The sequence below is a fragment of the Canis lupus genome, chromosome 7 (genome assembly GCF_048164855.1).
Source record: "Canis lupus baileyi chromosome 7, mCanLup2.hap1, whole genome shotgun sequence".
Taxonomy (NCBI): domain Eukaryota; kingdom Metazoa; phylum Chordata; class Mammalia; order Carnivora; family Canidae; genus Canis; species Canis lupus.
In genome coordinates, this window is record NC_132844.1 from 61872264 (window position 1) to 61882171 (window position 9908).

Here is a 9908-nt window from a genome sequence, read left to right on the forward strand (position 1 = left end):
TTGGAGTCCCTAGAAACCAAGCGACTGTAGGCAATAAGCACAAAAACTCTGCCTCATGCTTATAACTAACACAAATCCTAAAACTTTGATACCCAGAGCTCTTAACAACATGGAGCTGCTCAAGCCTGAGCAAGACCTCAGCCTAAGCCATCTATCCTTGGTATTCCTTGGAATGAAGTGGCACTTTTTTTTTTTTTTTAAAGATTTTGTTTATTTATTTATTCATGAGAGACACAGAGAAAGGCAGAGACACAGGCAGAGGGAGAAGCAGGCTCCCTGTGGGTAGCACGATGTGGGACTTGATCCCAGGATCCTGGGATCACGACCTGAGCCAAAAGTTGATGCTCAACCTCTGAACCACTTAGGTGCCTTGGAGTGGCAGACTTTTATGCCATTTTCAAGCCTTTTAGTTTCAATATTCACAGCTTTCCAACACAACTATCTCAGCTCCATCCCGCTTGGTGGCAACTATTTCTTCTGAGAGAAAAAAGGCCTTTTGTCCAGTGGTATCAGAAATAATTGCCTTAATCATGAGGATCTTTAAACTCTGAATTCCAAGAATTTTTCAAAAACTGAATTCTGTTGGGAACTATTAGTCCGTTCTTTGAGGACAAAAGTTCTCAAAGTGGGGCCTGGGAGTCCTCAGGCAGCCCTGAGATCCTTTCCAGAGTCCACAGACCAAAACTATGTTTATAATTAAGTGAAGACATTCTTTGACTTTTTAACTCATTGTCTCATGTAGTTTTCCAGAGGTTACATGGGCTATGATGATATCATGGCTCTGAGGGATAATAGAATGTGGACTCATATATGTTTATATTTAATTTTTTTCAATTTTCTTTTTCTTTTTTTTAAAGATTTTATTTATTTATTCATGAGAGACACACACACAGAGAGAGAGGCAGAGACATAGGCAGAGGGAGAAGCAAGCTCCATGCAGGGAGCCCAATGTGGGACTCGATCCTAGGTCCCCAGGATCAGGCCCTGGGCTGAAGGCGGCACTAAACTGCTGAGCCACACGGGCTGTCCTCAATTTTCTTTTCTTTCTTTCTTTTTTTTTTTTTTTCAATTTTATTTTCTAATGTGGCAAAAATCGCTCTATATAAAGCCCATGTAGACAAAACTCCTCAGGATCCTCAATATTTAAGAGTCTAAAAAAAAAAAAAAAAAGAGTCTAAATAGGTTCTAAGATCAAAACATTTGAGATCATTGCTTTAGGAAAACATTTGGTATTTAAAAGTTCCAAACAAAAAATAATAATAATAAAAAATAAAAAAATAAAAGTTCCAAACACCAGCTGCAGAGAGCCACCTCACCTCAGACCACGTCCTTCCTGGGGCAGCCCACATCGAGTGTCCGATCAAGAACTGAGTACAAATGCAAGGCCCTTTCAGCCTGATGTGGTGTACTCTGAAGTACAGGTGCTCCAGAGGTCCCCACTGAGTCAGTCAATTCTTTATTTGGCCTGCATTGCAGTTAATCTCCCCCCTGCCTAAAGCTTTCTCTCACTTTGATTTGTGTTGATCCCTCAAAAGACAAGTTAAGTAAGCCCATCTCTCATCCCATTCTACTTTCCACCACCCTGCCATGCTGCCACTGCCACCACCACTAATAAAACCCAAGCAGGGAAATACACTGTATATGCAGAAAAGCCTGTGTGAGACCATTCTAGGCTTCTCCAACTCAATGTGTTTCCTCTTAAGCATTTTTTTTTCCGTTCTATAAAACTTATTTACTCTCCCTCTTTGTATCACATACTATAGCATTTGATTATCCAATATATAGCATCTATTCATGGGACTTGATCATGACTCTGCAACAAAACTATAACTTCCTGGAATATAGAGAACAAGCAGCAACAACAGCACTTATAAACCATCAAGAGGTTACCAGGTTCCTAATATCAAGTGTCTTACACATGCACCTCACTTATCCTCACAACTCCAGGAGATACAAATTATTGTCCTACTTCACAAATAAGGAAATTGAGGTTCAGGAGGTTTAGCAACTTGTTCAAGCTATTAAGTGGCAGAGCGATGACTTACACCCACGTCCATCTGATTCTAAAGCCTGAAAGTCACTTTACTATGCTGTTCTTTTTCCTATCTTTAACACTATCAGAGTGCAAGACACAGCACAGATGTTTGGTTGACTCGAAAAGGAGCTATTGTTTCCTGGTACTTACAGCTCTGCAGCATCTCTGTCAATGTTTCCACGGATGCTTTTTCAGCACTCTCGAACCCTGCCTCTGTCAACAAGGAGCTCACGACCACTTGAAGGGTTCGCCTCCGGGCCAGATGGTAGTTATCAGCAGGGTTAGTGGATTGTTTACTTCCTGATCTCTGCGAATCAGCACCCCATTAAAAAAAATTAATTCACCCACAGGACAAGAATGCAATCCAACAGTTCACATATCGTCAATGGCAAGCAAAAGTTCTTTCGCTAAATATGTATTTATCAGTGCTTAATAAAATACGGTAGCCCCTGGTGTTAAGATTTATAAATCCTGGCCAACTGAGTAATCATCGAGTACCCAAGGGGTTCTAAATCCTAAGGAGCTACCTAAAACTTATGAATCTAATAAGTTTTCTTACTTTTTTAGCATATTATCAAAATATATAGCTGAAAAAACATGCATGATGGGATTGAATTCACATCCATTTCCCAGAAAAAATTTAAAAAAAAAAGGCCTTTCTCTTGTTCCTCGCATCTCCACACTCTGTCACTACAAAGAAAAATTAAAACAGCACCACACGATGCCGGGCATAGGAAGGCAAAGGGCAACCGCTCAGAAAAGTAGGAAAGCTAAATTATTCTGAAACGGGAATCCCTCCTAACTCAGGCTGGCCAATAAGAAGGCGAAGCCGGTCTCCCCGAGCCAATCAGGAGGTGTTCCGGGTTCCCAACCCCCAACAGCGGAGGAGCCAATCAGTACACCGGTCCGCCAACTCAGGAGGCCGCAGCCAAGTCCCGAGGAGGGGGGCATTTACGGCCTGAAAGACGCTCCTCCACCCGGAGCTCATGGTGGGGCTGGATTTCTGGCTGCGAGCTTGTTGCCCACACTAGGGGGAAGTTGCAGAATGCCCAGGCTCTCTCGGCTTCCGCCCCGCGCCTCCCGCCCTTACCGTTCCGGAGCCACCGGCCCCGGCAGTGGCCGCCGTGTCGGCCATCTTGCTCTGGCGTACTGTGCGCGAGCGCAGGGCAGGATGGGACTTGTAGTCCCCGAGCGGGGAGGGGCGGGGAGAGGCGGGGAGGGGGCGGGGCGGCGCGCACCCCTAGGAGCTCTCCTAAGCCCAGGCGGGTTGCGGGGGGCGGGGGGGGCGGCGGTGTTTGAGGATCCCGGCTCACGTGACCTACAGTGAGTGGTAGGTTCTTGGGGCCCCGGTGTGCCTCGGAATCGGCTAGGAAGATGCGCCCTCGGGTTTCGCACCTGTTTCTAGAGGAGATCGTTTCTCCCGCAGAGCACATCCCTGGGGCGCTCCAAACTTGCCTGTTGTTAGCAACACCTTTGGCTGCGTCCCGCTCGGTCCCAGGGGCTCCCTCTCTGGGGACGGGGCCTGGGACTCTGTGTTGTGAAGCTCTGCAGGTGATTATCCTGAGCGAGTAATTTTGGGAAACCTTACTCTGCGCGCACCGGCCCCGCAGCCCGCCAACGTCCACCTGCCCCTCGAGCCTAGACCCGCTAGCCCAGGTCTTCCGCTGCATCCCGCTGCCTTCTCGCCCTCGATCCGCAGCGATGTGCGCGGGCGGCAAGAAGCTGTCCGGGGCCCGCCTCAGTCCCGAGGCGTTGCGACCCCGCGGTGCCTGTGGTTTTCTGCGTCTCACTCGCTCATCAGCCGCCCTGGACGGGGGTTCTCCTTGCCGGGACCGGGGACCCCCACTGCCCCTCCTTCAGTTCCGTTTGCGGGTGCCTGGGAGGGCGCGCACGCCGGGTTTGAATCCTAACATCGCAGGCTGTGAGGCTTCGGGCACGTTACCTAACCGCACTGTGCCTCAGTTTCCTTTGTGTGTGTGTGGAACAGGGGTGGGATTGCTAGAGAAGAAAATAAGCTAATACCCGCAGAGGATCTCGGGCACGTGCCAGAAGCAGAGCCGGAGGTCAAGACCCAGCACCTGAAGTTGTTTATTTCCTGCGCGACGCGCGATCGCCTGGCGAGCGCCCCGCGGGCCAGACTCTGGGAACCCGCGCGGCCCGGGCCCCGCAGGCGCACCTGAGCCCGGGGCGTGCCCCGCCCCCTCGCCCGGGCACGTGGGCCGGGGTCTGCGGGGCCAACCGCGGGCGGCCGGGGGAGGAGTCGGGGCCCACACTAGCGGCGCCGAGCACCCAGCCCCTTTGTCTCCCCCGCCCCCTCTTCCCCACTTCCTGCCCAGCTTTAAACTCGGGATCCGCGGCGCGGCGCGGACTTTGTAAACACGCGGCGCCTGCGGGGGTGGAGACTGTTTGTGTTGGGGCGCCCGGAGGAGGAGCGCACGCCCCTCGGCTCGGCTCGGCTCGAGGCGGTGGCGACGCCCCCCTCCCCAGAGGCAAGTCCGAGGCGGCGGGACGATGAGGCCACAGTCGGTGCTCCGGGGGGCTCACCTGCTCTGGAGGTAGGCTTGATGGCTGGGGTGTCAGCCTCTCCACCCTTCGCTGGGGTGCCTCCAAGCTCAGGCTGGACGCCCGGGGTAGGGTCGGAAGGGGGTCGGTTAAGGGGGTCACTGCGTCCTCATCACCTCCCCATTGTCCCCTAAAGCTTGGCTCACTTTTGCACGTAGGTGAAGAGCAGAGACGCCCCCAAAGCCCTGAGCCCTGTCCCCACAGCCCCTCTCCCAGCTGACCCAGAAGCCCAGTGGCCTCCCTGGGTTGTCGTCGTTCTTCATACCTCAGAGATAGCAATGGGAGGTGAGTAGGAAGGCAGAACCGATGTGGGCAGAAGGATTAGGTCAGAGGAAGCGCCTGGAAGAAGGGACGCCTCAGTGTCCCTGTGGTGTCTGATGTGCACACAAGCCTCTTCTGCATCTTTTAATGTACTGCCAAGAAGAGTAACTGAAGAAATTGGTTGTTGTTACTAAGGGAGCATAATGATTTCATCTGCAAACATTGAGCCCCTACTATGTGTCTGGGATTTATGGGATGCTGAGGGTACGATGATGTTATTCAACTACCACTGGTGTGGGTCACAGAAAACAACAGACATAAAGCACCAAGTTGGGCTGGCGAGGAAGACTCAGGAGAGAAGAGGACTTTGGAGTTGGATTCTAGGTGATGGATAGTCACCAGGCAGAGAAGTGGTAGGAGGACTTTGGGGGCCACTTGTTCATTCTGCAGACCTGTACTGAACCCTGACTGTGGGGTTGGCATTGGAATACATTGAGGACCCAGATAGCGTTCCTGCTCTCTTTAACCTACTATCTAGGCATGAAGAAGAGGGGGGAATGAGCAGGATAAATTCAGGGAAAGGCAAGTTTCTGGGCTGGTCCCTAAGAATCCAAAAATTCACAGCTGCATGCAGCTGGGAGTCCACTTGAGGGTTATGTGACCATCCACACAATGTTGGGGTACCCATTCCTCATCCTTGGGCCTTAAGACTGTTTCCACTGTTTTCTCAATGCCACCCTCCTCGGTTCTCTTGGGGACCAGACATAGGTGAAGACAACTAGATCTCTCATTGTGTTCCTGCAGAATCTTCTGCTTTTTCAATTCCTCGGCTCCCTGGAGAGATGATTGATACAACATTAGATGAATTTATTCACCATCCATTAGCTATGGCTATATCTCCTGCACAGGCTAGATGTTGGGGACATAAACAAGTCAGAGCTTCTACTCTGCCTGGAATTTCCAATCAAAGGTATCTCTGAGAATTCCAGCAAGATCCTAGTCCTTGAGGCCATGACTACCTTGGTCTTTAGTGCTTCCTCTTTTTTCCTTCCTTCCCTCAAGGGTTCAGAATACCAGCTAATGCTTATATAGTACTGTCAGGCACTGTTCTAAATGTTTGGGGTATAGTGTCTCATTTAACCTCCGTAAGTGGGGCACCTGAGTAGCTCAGTCAGTTAAGCTTCTGCCTTTGGCTTAGGTCATGATCCCAGAGTCCTAGGATTGAACCCCACATCTGGCTCCCTGCTCCATGCGGAACCTATTTCTCCTTCTCCCTCTGCCTGCTGCTCCCTCCGCTTGTGCTCTCTCCCTGTCAAATAAATAAATAATATCTTAAATAAATAAATAAAATCTAAAAAAAAAACCTTCCCTAAGTCCTATGAGGTCAGCACTAGGATCATCTCCATTGTATAGACGGGAAAACCTAGGCACAGAGGCGTTAAGTTATTTTTCTAAAGAGTACACCAGAAATAAATGGCAGAGCTGAGATTGAAACCCAGGGCACTTGACCTGGGAGGCCCTGTTCTTGATCACTAGACTACCCTGCTTCTCTGATTGACCATGTAGAATGTCCACTTGAGTTAGGGACTTAGGAGTTTCCAAAAGGTCCTGTGTCTTGGGTAGTAGAGAGGAGAGAAACCTTTTAGCTGAGTGTGGGTGCTGGTAACGGTTTACATGGAGCCTCAACAGGTCTTGAGTAAGCTTGTAGGGACTGCACTGAGTTATATCCTTCCCTTCAGGCTGTGTGTGTATTAGTGTGTTTTCTTGAATAAGCCTCACTCATCAAGAGGAACAAACTAAGGTTGCAAGAAAGAAGGCAACATGGTTGTAATGTGCCAGAATCCGGGAATGTGTGAGACTAAGACACCTCATTTGGTGGGAATCTTTAGGAATAGCAGAGACTTTCATATTTTAGATTCCAAGAGGAACAGTCCAACCTGGTAGCTGAGTAAGGAAGATGGTCCAGTAGTGGAAACCATCTTAAGATGTTCACCTCTCTTGCCCACAGCTGCTGCATCCCAAAGCTGCATGTGTGTCTCTGACTCCATCCCTCCAGGCAGGCTGGGCCCTTGCCCCTGATGTGAGCCAGGCCACAGGGCAGAGGTTCCCGGGATTCCAGCCACTTTTCCATTACCTTCCTGAAATTCTAGGTTTTTTCACAAGAGTCCTCTGCACAGATCTGGGGAGGCCTGGAGCGGTCCCCCTCTGCCTGCGGTCAAATCACCTCCATGCATCTGTCTTTGAGAGAGAGGCATAGGTTGGGGGAGGGATGGGTGTTGATGCTGGCAGTTGAGGGTTTAGAGGGTGGCCACACCAAGATAACAGGTAAGCCGGTTGTGAAATTCTGAACTAAATAGACCTCCAGGCCACCTTTCTGCCACACATACTTTCCTCCCTTGTCATAGGGTGGGGTGGGGTGGAACCCTTGGCTTGCCCCAGCCCCCTGCCCCAGGCGTTTTCTTGGCTGGGGAGAACAGGTTGTGCTCTTGAGAAACCACAAGAGGAAGTTTAGGGAGGGCTGGGGGTGGGGAAAGTTCTGGGGTGCCTGCCAAGTTTCCCTTTCTCCGTTCAGCAGGAGGTATGTTTATTTTGGTGTGTTTTTCTTACCCTCAAAGACATTTAAATTTTAAACCCTCTGAGTTTCAAAGAGCTGTCAAGACCTGCCCCATTACAGTGATGGTGGTTGGGGTGGGGGTGGGGAGGGTGACCTGGCTGTCCTGAGACACCACTGGAAATGAGACCAGAGCTAGGTACCCTTTTATTGGATTTCACCTGGCATTCACACTGCTTGGGAAAGGCCAGTTAACTCCAGAAGGTCTTCTTTTCTCCTCTCCCTCAAAGCACCCCCTCTTGCCTGAAACTCAGAAGAATGTGCTTATAATTTATAATGGTCACTTAGGAGCTGACTGATGCTGCCAGGAGCTGTCCTAAGTGTTTCACTTGCCTTATCTCATCTGATACTCACAATGCCCGGTTGTGAATACCCCCATCTCCAATTTATAGATAGGGAAACAAACCCAGAAAGGCTAATAAACTTACCTGAAGTCACACAGCTAGTAAGTGGCAGAGCCCAGATTTGAACACTGGTGAATTTGACTTCAGAGCCTGTGCTCTTGACAATTTAAATTAGCCCCCAAATCAGAGCATTAACATAGATCAGGCCCAAACAGTATTATATCATATTAGATCCTGAAGAGTAGGAGGTTGAGATCCAAAGATGTTTTTAAAATGATGTTGCTAGGGTTGGGGTGGCTTATGTAGAGAATTGGAAAGGATTCCTTGGAACTTAATATATTAGAAAAGGATCAAGTGGAGAAAAGCAGTGGGTGAACAAGGGGCGTCAAACTCCAAACAGTTGAAGCAAATGGGGAGAAGATTTAGGAAGGATATTATAGCTGTGTTCAAATGTTTGGAAGGTTGCTTTTGGAAGCCCACACGAAGTGGGCCAGATAGGGGGCCAGGGGACAGACCGGTGGGGGGCAGATCTCCGAAATAGCATGAGAACTTTCTAACAAACGGTTGCCTAATCCCCGTCTGAAGAAGTGAATTCTTCGTCTAAGGGAGTCTAGAGCACATGCTTAGGAGGGGCTTCTGCTCGTTGAAAGACCTCAAAGCCCCTTCCACCTCTAAACCGTCCCATGTGATTATTCACCTGTTTCCCCTTTCCGGGTCATCCCATTGCTCCTTGTGCTCCCCGGCCCATAGCGATCCTCGTCTGTCCACCAGGTGGGGCTGTTGCCCAGTGTGTTGCCCCGGGACTGCAGGATTGGGTGGAGAGCACCATCTGGTCGTTCAGCTGCCAGCCGGTTTCATGGGGCCCCTGCCCCACCCATCCCCAGCTATCTACACCAGAGCTCAGGGAGCCACTTTTGACCAAGTACAACCGCCATAAAATGATCTCTTAGGTCCCAGACCCTGGGGCCCCTCCTTCCCGCTGGGGCCCCTCCCACCCACACTCTCTTTTCCCCATCCCTGACCTTCCTTTGCCCTTGAGACAGAAGGCCCGGTGTATTGGGAGCAGAGGGCCAGACCAGCAGCCCTTGTAGGCATGGCCTTTCGTACCCTTCGAAGGCATGACACATAATACCGTGTCATCTCCATTGAGGGCCCTCAAAACCTGCAGCTCCTTTGCCCTCAGCGGGCACTTCTCCTACCCTGGTTGAAGTTCCCCCGAGACAGCCACTCCTGAGGTGAGACAGCAGAGGCCCAAGCATTGTCTCGGAGTGAGGGGTAGGAGAGGGGTTGCTTGGTGCCCCATCAAGACCCTTAGAAGGGTGTGGAGCAGGTCGCCTGGGTGGCTCAGTGGTTGAGCATCTGCCTTGGCTCAGGTCATGATCCCAGGGTTCTGGGATTGCATCCCACATCGGGCTCCCCGCTGGGAGCCTGCTTCTCCCTCTGCCTGTGTCTCTGCCTCTCTCTGTGTATCTCTCATGAATAAATAAATAAAATCTTTAAAAAAAGAAGTGTGAGGAGCTGCAGAGGCCCCACCATGGACGGGCAAGGCCCAACAAGAGCAGGAAGGAGGGTGCGGTTACAAGCCAGACCACCAGAGGGCGCCCTGGAAGGCAGGCCCGAGAAAGCGGCCCTAACTGTGCTCCAGACATTTCCTAACTCGTGTTTACTTCTTCTTCTTCTTCTTTTTTTTTTTTTTTAAGATTTTATTTATTCATGAGAGACACGGAGAGAGAGAGAGAGGCTGAGACACAGGCAGAGGGAGAAGCAGGCTCCGTGCAGGGAGCCGACATGGGACTCGATCCCAGATCTCCAGGATGAGCAAACCAAAGCACCAAGGGTTAAGCAGCTAGCTTCCTTTCACACAGCTGGTCAGTGGCTGAGCTGGAAGTCGGACTTGGCTGTTTGGCTGTAGAGTCTGCACATAAAACCACTAATTCATGCTTTCTCTCATGGAGTGGTCAAGAGAGCCGATGCCCAGTAGACAAACCACTCTGGTTTGAGTCCTAGCTTGGTTCCTTCCTGCTTGTGTGAAACTGAGTTTCCTCACCTGTCAAGTGGGTGTAAGTAGTCCCTACCTCACCGGGTCATTGTGGAG

At 50.4% G+C, this 9908-nt stretch overlaps 2 protein-coding genes across 11 annotated transcripts in view; one reads left to right on the forward strand and one right to left on the reverse strand.

The window, feature by feature from the left end:
- The window catches only part of TAF8 (TATA-box binding protein associated factor 8), a 31547-nt gene extending 28360 nt beyond the window's left edge, over positions 1–3187 (reverse strand). For 7 of the 8 annotated variants that reach the window (XR_012034275.1, XR_012034276.1, XR_012034277.1 and 4 more), the window contains exons 1-2: positions 3126–3187; positions 2186–2342 (exon numbers count right to left, since the gene is read on the reverse strand). Coding sequence is in view for 4 of the 8 variants with exons in the window: in XM_072833029.1 (XP_072689130.1) it covers positions 2186–2342; positions 3126–3170 (202 nt within the window). In the remaining 4 variants the exon portion in view is untranslated. Of the gene's footprint in view, positions 1–2185; positions 2343–2594; positions 2783–3125 lie in introns of those variants that run through there. The other variant, XM_072833030.1, reaches the window with a different exon arrangement.
- Positions 3188–4334: 1147 nt separating this feature from the next.
- The window catches only part of CCND3 (cyclin D3), a 94375-nt gene continuing 88801 nt past the window's right edge, over positions 4335–9908 (forward strand). Inside the window, exon 1 of one of the 3 annotated variants that reach the window (XM_072833054.1) lies at positions 4335–4590. The gene's annotated coding sequence lies outside the window, so the exon portion shown is untranslated. The remainder of the gene's footprint in view (positions 4591–9908) is intronic. The other 2 variants (XM_072833053.1, XM_072833055.1) reach the window with 2 other exon arrangements.